The sequence below is a fragment of the Mustela erminea genome, chromosome 17 (assembly GCF_009829155.1).
Source record: "Mustela erminea isolate mMusErm1 chromosome 17, mMusErm1.Pri, whole genome shotgun sequence".
Taxonomy (NCBI): domain Eukaryota; kingdom Metazoa; phylum Chordata; class Mammalia; order Carnivora; family Mustelidae; genus Mustela; species Mustela erminea.
Window position 1 is genome coordinate 18092493 of NC_045630.1, and position 18392 is coordinate 18110884.

The 18392-nt window shown below is 49.1% G+C and overlaps 1 protein-coding gene across 1 annotated transcript; it reads right to left on the minus strand.

Moving 5' to 3' along the window:
- Window positions 1-8170: 8170 nt before the first annotated feature.
- GLUL (glutamate-ammonia ligase) lies at window positions 8171-18066 on the minus strand. Its single transcript, XM_032317496.1, is given in 13 exon segments — window positions 8171-9926; window positions 9928-10040; window positions 10043-10095; window positions 10654-10868; window positions 11049-11176; window positions 11819-11854; window positions 11857-11929; window positions 11931-11965; window positions 13622-13681; window positions 13684-13782; window positions 15116-15297; window positions 16790-16909; window positions 17937-18066. Coding segments are annotated over 12 exon segments (1251 nt in total). The 5' UTR covers window positions 16897-16909; window positions 17937-18066; the 3' UTR covers window positions 8171-9776.
- Window positions 18067-18392: the final 326 nt, after the last annotated feature.

Consider the following 18392-nt stretch of genomic DNA (forward strand, 5'->3'; position numbering starts at 1 on the left):
TCATTCATCATTTTAGCCCCTGGTTGCCATTGTTTCAAGAACCCAACAGAGTCTTCATTGTTATGCTTCGGTCTTTTCAGATCATACAAGACAGCGAAGTGGATACAACATATTCTCCTCAGGATCTTCCTCTGTCACCTCCTTTCTCCATCCCAGCGCCAGGGGGCTTCCCAGTCAGTGTTAATTAAGGATATAAATCAGGAGATTGCACTTTGTAAGGGAGAAGAAGAGAGCGTCAAGAAGTCAAACAACTTATCTGCATCAGCAGTGTTCTCTCCCAGGGACACCTGGGTGGTCCTGTCAGGTAGGCGTCTGCCCTCGACTCAGGTCGTGATCCCAGGATCCTGGGATCGAGTCCCGCAAAGAAATGTTCTCTCCTGGGAGACACGAAGGCAAAGGAGCAGACACCAAGAACGCCAGCTCTCAAACAAAACTGTGGCCATGTCACAAGAAAAGGGAAAACAAAGAGTAAGGAACCTGTGACTCTTGTAGCTTTTGTCTAAGGAATGTGTCTTGATGCCACAGCACACAGGTGACAGAGTGTGCGGCTGCACCTCATCTTTTCTGTACCTCAGCCCTCTTCTCTGTAAAATGGGAATAACAATAGTAAGGCCGCTACAGAGGGTTGTTGTGCAGTAAAATGAGTCAACAGCACCTGACATCAGTAATTTCCGATGCAGGGTAAAATCTTTATCTTTATCTTTATCTTTATCTTCATCTTTATCTTTACAGAGAAAGTCTTTCCTGATACAGATTTTTGTATAAGATTTTATTGATTTATCAGAGAGTCAGAGAGAGAGCACGAGCAGGGGGAGCGGCAGGCAGAGGGAGAAGCAGGCTCCCCGCTGAGCAAGGAGCCTGACGCCAGACGTGATCCCAGGATTCTGGTCATGAGCTAAGTTCATGAGCTAAGCCAAAGGTAGATGCTTTACCGACTGAGCCACCCAGGTGTCCCTGATAAAGAGTTTGTAAGTTTTTAAAGCAGACGCTTTAAAGAAGAAGGAAGATGAGTAGCTCCGATCCATAAGAACTCGTCTACTCATTTGAAAACATGGATTGGGTATTTTCCCAGATATTAGATAGAGCTCAGGAGCAGATGCCAAAGATAGAGTAGAGGGCTCTGAACTGATTCAAAGTGATGTTTTGTGGGTGTAAATTCAGAACCCTCTTCCCTATCTTTGGCACCTGTTCCTCCTGTCTACCCAAGTTCCTGGAAGTAAGCTATCACCTTCTGAAATACACCAAAGGAAGGAGGCTTCAGGTCTCCAGCTCCCTTTGGAGCTTCCCCACTCACCAGCAAGCATGGCAGGCTCAGGAATGACCTTCACGGTCGCCCTTGCGTGTGCTCCCACAAGAACACTCAGTGCTCCACCATGCCGGAGGCTGCGACCTCCAACAGAGACACCAGCGGGCCCTGGGGTGACGCCTGCAGGCAGCTGACATTCATTGAGGTCCTCTACAGATTGTGAACCGAGGAGACCTCTGGCACAGCTAAAACGAGGGGGAAGAACTTTACAGGTAGCATACGCTGTCACTGGAGACCAAGAACGGATGAAGAGGCAGTGAAAATTAAACCGTCTCCCTCTGTCTCCACCATCCCCTCCCTTTGTCCCCTCTCTCTCTTCTCTTTCTCCCTTCCTGCTCCTTCCTCATTCTCTCTCCATTTCTTTGTCCTTCTCCTCCCCTTCTGTTGTGACCTCTAAGTTGGCTCAGCGTCACTGTTCCAGATCTTACATAATATGGCTTATGAAAGCAAAATAACCCTGCTGCCTGCCGTGCCAGGCTGGGCGAGATCCGGAGTGAACAGAAACACCTGGTGCTTTCTGACTTTCTTGGACTGTTTGCAAGGAGGGTCAGCAGCCCCGGGGTCACGGGCCCCCAGTCTCTCCTGAGGGCACCAGACCCCCCCGAGTCTCTCCTGAGGTGCATTCAGTCAGGTCTTGGAGTTTCCTGATCTGCTAAAGGCAGAGAAAGAACATGTCAGAGACAAGGGAGAGTGGGGGCATAGTGGGTGTTGGTAAGGGGAGACCGGATGGTTCAATCATAAGAGGACGAGGGCAAGAGTCTTCTATCCTTTCCACCCTCGGTGACTGCCTCTGGAATTCTTAGTTGGCACCTCTACTAAAAACTTTGCACAATCCACATCATGGATTCTGGAAGTGTTTCTTGCTTTCTCAGTAGTTGTGTAGACAAAAGGGCAGGGTCATACCAATATTTTGAAGCGTCCTGAAATGGCTTATGATAAGCTTATCCCCTGGGGAATGTCCCTGGTTCCCATATCCTGATGATTCGAGCAGAAATATAAATTGGGGCCCATTAGGTTCCCTCCCAGGAATGCTGTAGCAAGAATATAAGAGTCTTGGGGCACCTGGGTGGCTCAGTGGGTTAAAGCCTCTGCCTTCGGCTGAGGTCATGATTCCAGGGTCCTGGGATAGAGCCCCGCATCGGGCTCTCTGCTCAGAGGGGAGCCTGCTTCCCCCTCTCTCTACCTGCCTCTTCTGCCTACTTGTGATCTCTGTCTGTCAGATAAATAAATAAATAATCTTTTTTTAAAAAAAAAAAAGAATATAGACATCTTTGGGGGTTTCTGAGTTTATATTCTTTCTGCTGAGAATCTGCTTTTCTTCCTGAAGGATCAGAAAAAGGGTTGTTTGTTCATGAAGTTTTTATTTTGTTTTATTTTGGTTCTGGGATTAGAGAAAGTTTAGTCTAGGGTAAGGAAGGAATCAATCACATTGTGTATATATGGTTTCTCCCAACACTTCAATCCAGATGAGATGTGGTTAGGATGACTCTCAGGTGTGTCTCTGATGGGGAGATGTCACAGAGAAGCATGCAGGCATGGGCTTGTGGTGGGTCTAATGTGAAGACAGAGGTTGCGACTGGTTTGGGAAGGCCGATAGGAATCCAGGGTAGCCATTACTTTATATGCATTAACACACACCTTCAGGCTTTTTTGGTCCCTGTAGACATTGTCTCTTTCTTCCTGTCTGCTCCAGGTTCCCTGAATGGCTCGCAGAGGACCCTCCTGCTCTTTGGGATGGAGAAAGGGAGAGACGCAATCAACCTTATCCCTCACATCCAACGAAGTTCGGATAATGTCCTGGAAACCCTGAATTCCACTCTCTGACAAACAAACGGGCACAAATAAGAACAAGAGTCAAAGGAAAGAAACCAGAAGCCTACATAAAAGACTTTCTCTTTAGGACAGTAGTTTAATCTTTACTATTGGCTCAGGGCCAACGTCGACAAGGGAGGGTAGGGGACAAGAGTCCATTGTGGTGAATTTTAAAATTTACCCACAAATTCTTAGATACACATCTCCTCGAAAAGCGGAGCATTTCCTTCCTCCAAATGTGGACTGAATTTAGTGACTCACATCTAGCATTTAGAGTACAGCAAAAAGTGATGGGTTATCACTTCTAAGATTAGGTTATAAAAAAGCTGTGGCTTCCACATACTTTCTTTCTCCCTCTCGGATTTGCTTTCTTGATTCACTCACTCTGGGCAAGACATGTCCTGAGAAGCACTATGGAGAAGTCCACGTGGCAAGGAACCAAAGCCTCCCGCTGACAGTCATGGAAAACATGATCTGCAGTTCTAATCACATCTTCATGGGTTGTAGTCCTGACAGTTTAATTATAACCTCCAAAGAAACTCTGAGGCAGAACTACCCAGCTAAGTCATTCCCAGATTCCTGGCCCTAGGAAACCATATGAAATCACAGATATTCACAGTTTTATGGAACTACCTTTTGGGGTGATTTGTTATGGAGCAACAGATAACACACTTAGGATGCTTTCCAATAATAGACATCCCTTGGGGACAGAGAGCTCTGGGCCAAGCCACCTAAGGAAAATTGCTACCCAGCTCTAGAATGCCTATCCATGAAGCTGGAGTCTTCGAACAGAGGAATGATTCTCTCTCACGTGGAAGAAATGAGTTTTAAATCACTTAGGGTTAAATATTCCTATTACTAGCCATGCAGAAATGTCACCTCCTAATTTTCTCCACAGAGAAATGCTGTATTAAAATATGGCTTGGTCATTTCTTTCTTTCAGTCTTCTCTAACATATCTGACTTTCTGAGTTCTGCTGAGAACGCTGATGGCAAATACGTATTCATAAACTAGGAGATCACTCTTGTGCTCCCAGAAAGCACATTTAAGATTGAAATGCTTTATTTCAGCTTTGGAGATGATAGTTCATAACACAGAATTCTAAATCTGGAAGGAATCTCATCCCCTCCTGGAGGGGAATGAAGAATGTAGAGCACTCAGCGGCTCCCAGGATACAGCAATTGGGATGATCACCCCCAAAGGCTCTGCATTTTGGATCAGGGAGAAGATATTTCTGAACCAGGTACTTTGGAGTTAACTGCAGGAGTGGGGCAGCTCATACCCAAGCCATTAGCACCTAAGACTGATGCTTGTGAATAAAGTGCCCCCATCCTACTGTAGGTTTTTATCCGCTTCCTCTAGCCAACAATATTGGTAGTGACTTTGCTCTGACAATCCAGTTCAACAAACATTTACTGAAGTCTAACTTGGCTGAGTAACTTAAGTGGGCTAGGTCATAATAGAGGTATATAAAAATGTTTCTAAGTTGGCAGTTCTGGATCCCAAGCCCACCTAGGAATGAGGCTGGTGGTAGGCTCCTTAGGGAGATTCCAATATTTCATTTGATGACCTCTTCTAAAGGAAGACCCAGAGAAGTGGATACTCCTACAGCTCTGTCTCTCTAAACTTAGTTCCTAACAAATCACAGATTCCTTCCCAGAGACAAGTGTTTACTTTTCCCAAACAAGAACAAAACTAACCAACCAACCCAACAAACAAACAAAAAACCCAATCCGCCTCTCTCTCCTCTACCAATATAATCCTGTACATCTTTATACATAACATTATTTGAGTTATCAAAACAGCTTGCAAAATCATTTGAGGATAAGCTAGTATATATAAGGATAGGACCAGAAGTCCCATAGTGGTTGGTGAGGCCAATGACATTCTCTTAGCTGTAAGAAGAGGAGGGCATAAGAAGAGAAAGAGAAAAATTTACATTCATTTGACCCCTTCATTCATATGCCTGTGTCAGATACACCAAATAGTGTCTATTTGGTGCCCATTTTATTACATTTTAGAGGTATCTTGAACGTCTCTTCCATTTAATGTTAATATAATAGTCATGTGATAGTCCAAGGAAGGAATTACTCTGAACTTTTACTGAAAGTGCAGAAAGGCTTCCAGGCAGAGTTTAGATTTGTGAGTCCACGCCCTTGGAGTGAAGTGCGCAGGTCTGCCGACTAGGCCACAGACAGGGGGCAGGAGCTGAGCAAACCGAGACGAGCTGCCGTCCCAAGACAATGCAGGTAACTCAACCTCAAATTCATGAGAAAGAGGACAATTTGCTGACGTCCAAGGCCCCCAGAAAACAACTCATGAAATGGCAGTAGGAACCACACCCACACCCCTTGGGAATGTGGAACTACGACACCAGTTCCTGACATCAGAGGGCTCTGGGCAGTGAACCGTAGACAAATCCTTCTAAGTTGACAGTCCCTGAAAATCTCCAATCCCTAAAGCAGAGAAAGAGCTGGCCGCAGAACCATGCTTGAAGACTTAACAGCTTTATGGCCTGCCTTCCCAGTCCTAGGGACAGCTTATCAGCCTGGTGAATTCTACTGAGGGTGTGCTGCTTCTGGAAGGTGTACTTCTAAGTTCCTGTCTCCTTCATAAGATGCTGTATCTTGGGGAAAAGGTTCATGTAGGAGACCCATACTGCGTGTCTGATGTGTACATATATGCATGTCCACATAACGGTGTATGGCTAGCCTATGCCCATGGGAATGCGTGTATATCTGCATATTGTAAAATCAAGTATGACATTTTCTTAAACGAGTGGTTGGTGATTGAGCTAAAGGCTATAAAATGGCAGGGCTCTAGTCAGCTCAAATTTGTTTTCAGTTGCAATTGACCTGAAGCCTTTGGAATTACATAATGAATTGCCACTTCATATTAGTTATAACTCATAAAGCAACACAAGGCTCTTGGCAGCCTGAATCCAGGCAAAATGAACCAAGCCAGCAGTCATTAAGCTTAGTGAAACAGAACTTAGCTTTGGTGTCATGACCCAGGTTAGAACACAGCCAGACCACCGAGATCTCATGGGTTTGATGTCACCAATAGAGCCAAAAGGCTTAGAGCTCACAAAACTGAGAATTAAAAATAATTCATTAAGCAAGTCGCTCAGGCACCACGACAGGACTGGGATAGTGCTGAGAGAGAAAAACGGGACCCCTGCCTTCCTGAAGTTTATAATCAGAAATTCCTGTTGAGGGATGGGCTTTCTTTAGAATAGCAAGTTACTTTCTAGACGTGACTTCATTGGTGTGAGGGCCGAGCAGTTTCTGGAACTATCTAAGAAAGACTTTGGTAAGATATTTGAAGTCTTGGAGCCACAGGTGTTTTCAGGAACATCCATGCTCACATTGAGTGTTTCCAGGTGAGCTCCCCCCAGGAGCACAGATCGGCCTTGTTAAATGGCCCCAATGTGACCATCCAAGGAATGCCACGGAATCCTCCGTTCGCTCCCTGACATTCTTCTAGCAGCCCGTGCTGTCATTGAGCTCCTACCCAGTAACCAGCAGGAAGAAATTGAGGAAACTGACGTTTAAAGTTGAGAGCTCCTTTTGTGAACACTAACCTCTGTCTCTTTAAGGCTGAAGGCCTGGCTGCCATTCTGTTTAATCTATCACTGATAACTTATCAAGTAACCCCGTGTCTGTTAAATGAGCTATAAAAAAAACACCTTAGAATACAAGGGGATTACACCGCAACCTGTAGGTCAAAGCTAATTCTAGGTGAGAGGGTAGAGAAGGAAAGAAACTTGTTTCCACCTAAGTCTGATCACATTAATTTGGAGTTCCTTTTTGTGTGATCTTTCCTGGGGAACTCTGCTTGGGCCATTGTCTTGATCTGGTGCTTGTGGTGCAGATAACATACCCTCCCACGGCCCCTTCCACTCGCCCTGGACTGCAAGGGTGCTCCAGCGAACGGAAGCCAATTTCAGCTGGGAAGGGGGGAAGTAGAGCTTCCATAGAAAGAAAAGCCCACAATTTATGAGCAAAACCAGGAGAATGCTGAGTGAGGGGGGCACTCTTGATAATCACGCTGAAAACAGCCAATATAAACTGGAACCATACCCAGCAAAGCAATAACATCATCCAACTTTGAAAATGTGGGGAGCCAACCTTCCTAGAAAAAAAACAAGCACGAGTATCTAGGATTGCTTACAACTAGAGCAAAATATACACCTACCCCCACCCCACAAAAGGTCATCTCTAAGTCTGCTGTAACAGGATCCACCTACTTCCAAACTATCATAGAGGACACGATCTTTTAAAGATGGTAATTCTTATCGCACACAACACCTGGCACAGTAGCTTCAAGGGTTGGAAGAATAGTGCTTTTGGTTAGAGGTACATGCACAGCACTATGGCAAAGGGAGCTCCTACCTGACCTGCATGGACATGAACTAAGATACACCAGGAAAGGTGAGAGGAAAACTAACTTCCCAGCAAAGGTACGAAGAACAAGGGCACAGAGGTGTCACACGGGGCTTTGGGGGGAATTGTGAGCGGCTCACTGGGCTAGTGCCAGGGAAGGTATGTCCAAGGCACATCCCGGCTAGCAGGCCCTGAGAGCAGTCAACCTTGGAAGGCTTCAACCAGGGCAGCCACGGGGTCAATATGGGCCATGTAGAACCTCATCCCTGGCAGGTAAGGGTGAAATCAAGACCAGCAGGGAAATGAGAAGCCTTTGTAACACATTAACAGTTTCAGGCTGATTTAAAGTTAAGCCAGAGGGGTGCTTAAGACAATGTTGTGGCATTGTAAGTCAAAGCCAAGGTGTGGAGCACAGAGAGGAGGGTTGGAGTTTGTATCCTCCTACCAAGCTGTACAGCTGGGATATGCCTTCAGCTTGAGATTCCCAACACCCGAAGTACGGGGAAGAGCTGCTTGGCTGTGTCTCAGGGTAGATCTTTTAAAATTCCTTGAACAAGTAAACTTGAGCTTCCTTTGTCTCTTAAAAAAAAAAAAAATCCCCTTTTTGGGTAGGAAAGTAAAGGAAAAAGGGATTTAAAAGAAACACAAAGAATCAAGTCAGAAGAGATCTTATAAATGTTAGGTTGATTTATAAGAGCCGCTCTGGGCCGTTAACAGTCTGTTTACAATGAGCTGTCTACCGCTGAACATACTGTACATGGCAATTAGAAGTCGTCACGCCAAGAGGAAGCCACGGCTGGCCTGGGCGGCCAACAGGAACCACATGAAAACAGCCAGACACAGTAGGGAAGATGGGAGGGACCAAGGTGGGGTTTGCTTTTTATTATCGAAGAAAAAGAAACTCCTCAGAAATCTGAACAAAGGGAAGGAGAATCTCACACTCAAGAGAATCAACACCAGGACAAAAAACCACCGGTGTTCTGACTCCAGGCTGTCCCGTCTCCTCAGACAGCGGAGATGGGCAGGGGACCGCTGAAGCCAACAAGCCATCTGTCAAAACAAAGAGACTCAGAAACCCTACCAACAGGATTAAAATCTAAACTTCTGGTTGTGCTTTTTAAAAAATTTAATATATCAAAAGGCCTGCTTTAGTGACATGCTAGTCCCACCAGAAAATAATCCCAATCACCCCTTGTCAGGAACATGCTCAAGTTGACCAGCCAACTCTTACTTCTAAATCCGTGTGGGCATGTGTGTCTTTTAAACCAAAGCCGCGGGGCTCAGGTGAGTGCTCCTTCCACAACGTGCCTGCACCTGTCAACCCGACCGGGTGTCCGCCCCCACCTCTGGAAGAGTGGGCAGAGGACGGAGGACCCTACAGGGACAGCAAGGGAACAGCAAAGGGTCCCCAGAGAGCCAGCGTTGCAAAAGCACTGCCTCCCTCAACCCCCACTCAAGAGGAGATCCCTTATTTCCAACCAGACTATTCGTCTCCAGTTTGGCTCCCCAGTGACCAGAATGTTCTTCCTCCTTTAGGAAAAAAACACACATATCTGCACACCCATATATATAATTTTTTTTGTTTTTACATTTAAATATAAAAATACTACTCTGCTTTGTGTTATAAATGAAGGACCAAGCAGTTAAGAACTTCTTCTTCTAAGGTAGGTCAATCCATCCTTATGCTGAGCTTGTCTTCAGGGGAGGGCCATTTCCACCCAGGTGAGGGAAGCCCGGTACCAGGAGGACGGTGGTGCTTTTTTCTGCCTGGCTCTCTCCTAAGTCTCGCTTTTAATAGAAAGTTGGTTATAACCTGACACCAAGTGGAACTCCCCACCAAGAGGGGGAAATCCTAACCTAACCCCAGAGTAAGTAAGTAACCCCCCTCCCCCAACACTCAGCTACCTGGAAGAAAGAGCCCTCCCCCTCCCTTTACAAACACTATGCTCTGTCGGATCGCTACGCCTACTGGACAAACACACCTGATTAACTGGAAACAGTGGTTATGCCTCCCCACCCCCTCCCCACTAACTTACTAGACAGCTCAGTGACAGGGGAAAAAAGGGGGGGGTGGGGGTGTAAAAAGATTAAGAACCTGACCCTCTATCCTGGCCAAAGGAAGCAAAGAGATATTAACTGGGCATGAGGAATAAAAAAAGACCTTGATATTCCGCCCTTTGAGTTACAGCTATTAGGACAGTCGAGAGAGGGGCAAACATGGAGGCAGGGTGGAGGAATGAGGAGGGGTTCTGACGGCTGCAAGTCTAGTCCACTTAGTTTTTGTACTGGAAGGGTTCGTCGCCAGTTTCATTGAGAAGACACGTGCGGATGAGGGCTTCTGTCACGGAAAAGGGGTCACAGTTGGCAGAGGGGCGACGGTCTTCAAAGTAACCCTTCTTCTCCTGGCCGACAGTCCGGGGAATGGCGGATGCTAGCCCCACGGTTGGCCACGCCGGCGGAGAAGTCGTTGATGTTGGACGTTTCGTGGAATCCAGTCAGGCGCCGGGCGTTATCCAGGCCCCCCTTGGGGTCGTAGCTCGGATGTGGTAGTGGTGCCTCTTGCTTAGTTTCTCAATGGACTCCTCAATGTACCTAGGAGGAGAAAAGATGGGGGTCCAACCTGGCACCTGGAAAATCTGCCCTTCAGTGGCAGGTGCACGTATGGAATTAAGAATGACGGGACTCATCTTATCAGACTGTTCACTAAAACGCTGTCCCCACAGATCAAAGGATCCACGAGGGCAGCAACTCTGCCTTCTTACCCGTGTGTCCCACTCAGGGCCTCAGCATGGTGCTGGATGCCCAGTAGATGGTATTTGCTGAATGAAAAGACCCTAATCAAAGACCCTGCCCCACCCAGAAGCCTTAAGTTCATTCACATGCTTTTATCGTTACTAAGTTATTTCATACTAAAGATTTTCAAACACATTAAATTAGCTCCCCCTTTCCGATAGCTATTCTTGGATTCTATTCCTAGAGTATGTTTTGGTCCTCTTCAAATACAAACAAAACAAGAGAAGAAGGAGATAACTTTCAAAGCCAAGTGCTAAAAGCTAAGGTACGAATGGAGAGGTCCTGGCCTACTATTAGCCCAACACATCAAACCCTTGGCAAGTACGCCAGTGAAGAAAGGGAAGATGGCCCCATCACGAGAAGGCACTCACTTCAGACCATGTCTCCTCGCGCATGGCCTTGGTGCTGAAGTTGGTGTGGCAGCCAGCACCATTCCAGTTCCCAGGAATGGGCTTAGGATCAAAGGTTGCTATCACTCCAAAGTCTTCACATACACGGTGCAAGATGAAGCGGGCCACCCAGAGATGATCTCCCATGTCGATTCCTTCGCAGGGTCCTATCTGGAATTCCCACTAGAGAGAACGACATGGCTGGCCTTTAAAAATAATGCCAATTTCTTACCCCAATTCACAAGCTCCAAACCCTGTTCTTTTCTCACCTCTATTCCAACCCACGTAAGTTCTGGGTAAATGAGGGGTGCCAGTACATGTCCCCACTGGCCACTATGTCCTACAGATGAACACATCATTTACCTGGGCAGGCATGACCTCAGCATTTGTCCCAGCAATCTTGATGCCAGCGTACAAGCAGGCTCGGTAGTGAGCCTCCACGATATCTCTCCCATAGGCTTTGTCTGCTCCCACGCCACAGTAGTATGGACCTGCAGAGGCATTAAGATGTAAGGTTAAGAGACAAGAAACCAAGAAATCCCTTTCCACAAAAGTCAGAAATCAGAAAGCTCTCAACACTTGCTTTCTGGAATCACTATCCCTGCCTTCACAGGGAGGCGGGGGTGTGGCGTGCAGGGGGTTCCTCTTGGCCATAATGTCAGTGGACCCAAAGGGTTTCCCTCCATATTAATGTCTAAAAATCCATGTCCGGGGGCGCCTGGGTGGCTCAGGGGGTTTAAAAAGCCTCTGCCTTCAGCTCAGGTCATGATCCCAGGGTCCTGGGATCAAGCCCTGCATCGGGCTCTCTGTTCAGTGGGAAGCCTGCCTCCCCCTCTCTCTGCCTGCTTCTCTGCCTACTTGTGATCTCTGTCAAATAAATAAATAAAATCTTTTTAAAAATAAGTAGATAAATAAAAATAAAAAATAAAAGTCCATGTCCGAATTTCAGTAACAAGAAGGCTCTTCTCCACATTATTTCAGCCAGCCTCAGTGATATGCCCACAGCTTTAGTAGTGGTAGCCCACAGTGATCCATGAGGAGTCACTATCATCCCTGGGGAGGGAGTCTGTCCTTGGCAACGAAGTAACTAGGGAGCAGGAGGTCCCATCTCACGGGGTGGGGAGATGACTTACCTTGGGGCCCAGGGAAGCCATTGGAAGGCCAACCAAAGGGTGCCCATCTGTGCCCATGAGAGTATATTCCTGCTCCATTCCAAACCAAGGATGCTGATTGCTCACCATGTCCCATTATCCGTTTACAGGTATGCCTCAAATTGGTCTCTAGAAAAAAGAGTCAATACACCGTTAGAGCCATATGGGCAAATCCACTGAATCTGCAGTGCTGCTAGGGAAAACAACTTTGGATTCCACAAAGCTGAAGTGTAGACTCGAAGGTGAACTGACCCAGAATAATAAACCTTTTCGTGTCCCATCAGCCTAAATGTAGAAAATGGGCGAAGCAAAGGGGCGCCTGGGTGGCTCAGTGGGTTAAAGTCTCTTCTGCCTCCCACTCAGGTCATGACCCCAGGGTCCTGGGATCGAGCCCCGCATCACGCTCTCTGCTCAGCAGGGAGCCTGCTTCCTCCTCTCTCTCTGCCTGCCTCTCTGCCTACTTGTGATCTGTCAAATAAATAAAATCTTTTAAAAAGAAAAGAAAATGGGCAAAGCGGTAATCATACATATGCAGGGAGACTCCTGGGTCACAAACAAACCCCATGACTCTGGAGCCAGAACAGAGCAGGTCTGCACCTTATCTGCCTGCTGGCCACCTCCCAAGTGCGCACAGAGAGCACTTCAGCTCTATGTGCGCAAGACAGCCGCTTAGCTGTCCAGACTTATCCCTAGTATTCTCCAGCATTTAGAGCCAAACCTGTAATTTTCCTTGAGCGAAATCATGTGTCTATTGGGGGCCTCCCATGCCAGGTGAGAAGATGAAGGGCTAAACTGCCTACCACAAAAAGTAAAATATTAAAATGAGAGGAGCTCAGCTGTAGACGTCTAAGCTGGGAAAGAACTTTAAAATAAGTAAATACAGACTTCTTATCAGCTGCTTACTACATCCCAAAACACCACTTTAAGACCTCTGCATTATGGAAAACCCACAACAGGAGTCTATGTGGCAACCCTGAGGGACATATTAAAGCCTCTACTTTCACACAGAAGAAAACGCAGCTCAGCTCAGAGACGCCAGGCGGCCTGCCCAGCTTACATGGCCAGTAGCAGAACCGGGAAGGCGGCAGCTACCTTGGCTTCAGAGCTCATGCCCTTTACCAGAATGGTACTGCCTCCCAAAACAAAGGCAATTAAGGTCCAGGCATGGACTGACTCATCACAAGTCGCACTGGCAGAGCGTACCAGGAGACAAACAGAAGGAGGGATGGGGGGCTTCTGCTATGGTAACAAGATGATCGGCGGAGAATCAGGACCAACAGCCACACCAGGCAAAAGCCAAAAACGCAGATACAGTGAATTTGAGGCACATGTAGGTTATTGGTGAACCCAGACAGGAGATGGATTTTATCCGCCACCCCACCTTTTAAAATCAGGAAAACTAAGGATAGAGGATAAATCGTTTGTCAAGGTTCACACAGCCAGGTAAGTGAACTTCAGAATCCATACTTTTCAAATCTAGAGGCAGGTGGGAGGGCTGTGTCATGGGGGAGCTCTACTGGTGGACAGACTTAAAGGAATTCACTGCTGTTTTATTTACACAACCAGTAGAGGAGACCCCGCGAAGACGGACCACACCACCTGTGAATGAGGGAAGTTTGGAGTGGAGATCAGGTCCACTCGCCCAGACCCCTGAAACAGTTCTGAAACCTGAGATCGTCTCATCTGCTTCAGTGTTTCCGGTACTGGTTTCAGGATCTCCTGTACTTCCCCTTCACAACGTTCATGGATTAAGGAGGGAGCATCCCTACCTCTCCAATACAACACCTGCAGGCTTCCGGTTGTACTTGAAGACTTCACAGAACACCAGCTTGTTGGGGTCCTTGCGAAAGGGTCCCGAAACATGGCAACAGGGACGAGATACATGTCACTGTTGGAGCCTTCGGACTGAAAGGTACTAGAGCCATCAAAATTCCACTCAGGCAACTCTGGGGTAAAAAGAGAAGGGAACATTAACTTAAAAATGCAGAGCTTTTCAGACCATACAGCCCCTTCCTTAAACTTCCCACACCTAAAGATCTACACTTTCTTTCCAGAAAGTCAGAGATGTGGGATTCCTGCTACTCATATGCAAACTCTGACCACTGCACAGGGCTTTAATGTCCTTCCTGTGGAAGCTGTACAGACCATTGCACCAACCACCCAAGGAACGCCTGACATATCTTCCCTACGTCTGTCTACCAGACACCAAGGAGACAAACTGAAATATTCTGACAACCAGGAAGTCAGTCATCATTTAAAAAACTGCAACAGGAGAAAACAGATTCTGATTCCCCTACTAGGCCACCTGTGTTGCTTAACTCACCTCCCACTGCATCTAGGGACTGTTCTAGCTCAAGTCATGTCCTTATTCTATAGACAAGGAAATAGATAACTAGCAGGGTAAGTGGTCAAGGGTGCTCCCATGGTCACTTATCGACTTTCCCCACTATGTTTTAAAGGTGGGTTTCTTCATCTCTCAAGTTGACTAGGAGTTCTCCGAAAGCAGAGAGATCAGACTCTCTTACCTTGTACCCCCCTCCCCCAGCACCTGTCTAATACCTGCCACAAAGCAAGTACACGCCATATACTTTGTTTTATGCTTATGCATTCACTCCAGTGTGACTACTATCAGAAGAGTAAGCCATCCTAAAAGCAGGTAAAACGGTGCTATTTTTTTCTCTAGTCCCCTTCCAGGAGGAGGGCTATGGTTTGCTCTAGACTGAAAAATGAAGGTCACGACTCTTATCTAAGAGCCTCTAGTGTGATAAGCCATCAGGCAGTTTAAGAATTTCCAAAAGTGGAATCAACCAGAAACAAATGATCAGCCAGTCCTATTTGGAAACCACTTCACAGAGTCTGCTTCACATCCAGAACCTCACTGATAGGAATCCGAAACAGTACTCTATAGAGTTTACACAGTAGATAAGCATAGTCAGGTTAGAGCAGTGGTTTTTAAACTGGGTTCTTGGGGATGCCTCCGAGGGAATTAAGTGGGGACGCCCAAGTCAGCAAAGTCTCCAACCCCCTCCTGCCCCAACTAGACTTTTAATCTTTTTTCCTCAATATACTGGCTTCCACGGAAGATTCTACTGAAATAAAGGGGTCCATTGTTGCCATGCTTTGAGGCAGCGGAGGAGCTTAGCATTGAATGAATGAAGTCTGAGAAACCCTGCCTCAGGAAAGCTTGAGACACAGAATAATAAAGTGACCGAATCTAGTGGCTTGCTTTCAGGCTGCTCCCACCCCTCCGCACGGCTCCCACTCTGCTCCGTCTCTCACCTTCTATACACTTGGGCTCACTGTCCAAGGTCCGGGTCTTGCAACGCAATCCTTCTCCCGTCCCGTCAATCCAAATATACATAGCTTGCACTTTCTCGCCCTGAGGCAGGGACATGTACAACTGCTTGATGCCTTTGTTCAGGTGGGAGCTCGCGGAGGTGGCCATGGTGGACGTTGTTCTGCTGAAAAGAACCAACCAAAAAATAATTACCAAGTCTAAACTGATCCTCTGGCAGGAATGACTCAGTAAGGACAATTAAAGTAAAAAGTCCCGGTGGGAAATGTAGTCCCCTCCCTTTGGAAGCCACTCTCCAGGGTGTACTTCTTCCATGCTGCTTTCAGAGGGATTTAAGCTTTTGTATTAGACAAAATCTCCCTCTAGGCTTCCTTGAGCTAGAATCCACACTTGTGAGGACTAAGCTCTATTTCGTCAGTGTAGCCAAAGTAGGGCAAGCATTTTATATTTTATACTAAAGCACTGGGTCAAACACTAAAGTTCGGAAAGAGAGCATTTGCAGAAGGTCTCTCTCTCCCAGTATGTGTGAAATCCAGCCACAGAAAGGCTGGGCTGCTATGGTGTCTGGGTCCCTTTCATCTCTTCCTTGCATTCTAGCAGGCACCTCTGTGAAAAACCCTTTTTGGAGATTCTCCCCTCTCCCAAAAGCACCCCCACACATTGAGACATTAGGAAGAAGAAACAAGGGAGTTAGCTAGAGTAGTCAAAAGCCTGGTGGGGTTTTCCTAACAGCAGTGCAATTGCAAATCCCCCAAGTATCGAAGAGCTGATCTGAGCTGGATTCTGAGCAGCAAGCACACTGCCAGAGCAGCAAGCACACTGCCATCGTTTGCAGGTCTTCTCACTTCGGAAGGTAGATCTACATTTGCAAAGGACATTCTCAGATCCCACCAGGGAACTTTAATGAGGAAATTCCCACTTCAGTAACAAAACGACCTGGGTTTTTAAAAGCTGGGCACGCTAAAAACTGTGAGCCACTGCCACAAAACCTCTGAACAAGAAAAACCCAACCACAAGAGGAAATGTTGGACACCGCCCCCCCCCCCCAGCTCAGTGGCCCAGAGTGGCTGGAAAAGGAACACATTGTTCTCCACGACTTGGGCAACTTTATGAAGTACAGTGGCTAAGTTTCTATGGGCAACCGTCCATGTTTGCCCAGCTGAAAACAGAACTGCTTCTCCCTCCAAGAGCCTCACCCCTTCCCTTGGGGAAGAGCAGAACCTTCTTGGTCTGGTCTCCAGCACTGGATTGCAGAACCGGTCCTTTTCCATATCCCTCTGTATTACCGGGCGTGCAGAGGTCTCCGTGGGTCACACACATCCCCCAAACCTCCACCACCTCTGCCTTTAAAGGCCGGAAGGAACAATACCTGACTCCTTCAGCTCCCATTACAAAGCCTACAACCCCATCTCCTGGCCTTCCTCCCCAACCTGTGACCACCACCAATATCCAGCCACACTCTTTCCTTTAAGCCTCAGTTCCAGACTTCCTGCTCTTTCCCGTGAGACGCGTTGGATGCCAACATTTTAGTCTACTGTTACCGACTGGTAACGCGGTGCCCTGAGTTTATGTAGGGTAAAAATGGGATTCTGCACTTTCTAGCTGTCTCTGCAGCTGTCATCCGGCTCCGGGGTCTTCCTCCCTGACTCTTCACTCACCCCAGCCACAGAAGGTCAATCGGATCGTTGGGGTAGCCCTCCCTGGCCCTTCTCCTTTTGGAGTTGCGTTCGCGCCTCTCCTGGTTCTCCGGCTCTCGCTGGTCCATGCACCGGAGCTTTCTGGGCGAGGGAGACGGAGACGGAGAAGGAGGGGTCAGGGAGCGTTCGGGATCGCATCGGGACGAGGAGGAATACGAGGGCTGGTGGGTCACGGTCTTAATCTTGACTCGTGATTTCTCTCCGGAGTTCATCGAGTAGGCGACGAAGCCGAAGCAGTTGGAGGGGGACTCCGAGGACCGCGGCGACTCCCCTTCGTCTTCATCTTCGTTGGTGGTGGTCTTCGTGGATTTGCGGCTGGGGGGGGTTACCCGCTTCCCGCCCCCGGGGCAGTTGGGATAATCCACTTTGAGGGTAGCCCTTTCCCACTAAAACGTCCCTAAAGTCGGCGCCCTGCCCCTCGGGCCCCGGTCAGGATCTCAAGGCCTGGCCGAGGGGGCCATATCCCTCCGAGGGCCGAGGCTGGGAGGGAGTGGGGATGTCGCGGGGGAGGGGACAGCGCACCGCCGAGGCCTCTGCCCCGCCAGGCCTCCGCCCGCGGCGCCCGCCGGCCAAACCGCAGCCTGGGCTCCCCATTGTTCAGTCACAGTGCAAGGGCCCCGGGACCCCGCGCAGGAGCGGCCCGTACCAGCGACCCTCACGGCCACTCGCCTCAGCGTAGGCGTCTAGAGAGCCTCCAAACCACGACGATCCTGCAAGGCCTGCCACCGCGGAGCAGGAGCGAGCCTCCCAGGGGCCACCCGGCCACTCCACCGCGGCGCACACAGCACCGCCGAGGTGGGAGCGCTGGGCCCGAGCAGCGGCTCCTCCGTTCGCCTCGCAGAGCGACCTCCAGGGGCGGCGCTTAGGGCCGCGAGCGGCGAAAGAGATCAAAACAACTCCCCGCCCTCCTCCGAGCCCGGCGAGCAGCGCACCCCACAATCGCCAGCCCAGAGCCTCCGGGAGCTGCGGGCGGCGAGAGCACGCGGAGGGCGCGGGAGGTGCAAGGGGCTGCCCCGAGCCGCGGGGTCGGTAGGCCGGGCTCAGGGGGTTTGGGGGCTGCAGGGGCGGCACGCACCACTTGCAGCCCCCGGGACGGCGGCGTGCTTACCTGGGCGGCGAGCAGGCGGCGGGACGGGCAGGCCTCGAGAGCGAGGTGAGGTGAGGAGAGGAGGCCGGCGTGCTGCTCAGAACCTCCACTCTGCTCCCATTCTCGGCTCTGCGGGGCTGCTAGCTGCCCTGCATTTTTATCCGCTGCCCGGGCCGCCCCCGGCGCCCTGATTGGCTCCCAGCGGCCGGGAGCCGGGGCGGATCGGCTGATGCGCGCCCGGGCCCCGCTGCCATTGGGCGAGCGGTGGAGCGGGCGCCGTCGGGGTGGGGGACTCGAGGGCCGGGAAAGAAAGAAAGGGAAAGGGCCTTGGGGGGGAGGGGGCTTGCGGGGGGGAGGGGAGCGGAGGAAGGGCAGGCGGGCGGCGCGCGGACAGCCGAGTTCCTGCCAGGAAGGACCCCGCCTGCCCCGGCTGCCGCTAGCCCTGGCGCGCCCACCGCGGGCCCGGGACCGTCCCCA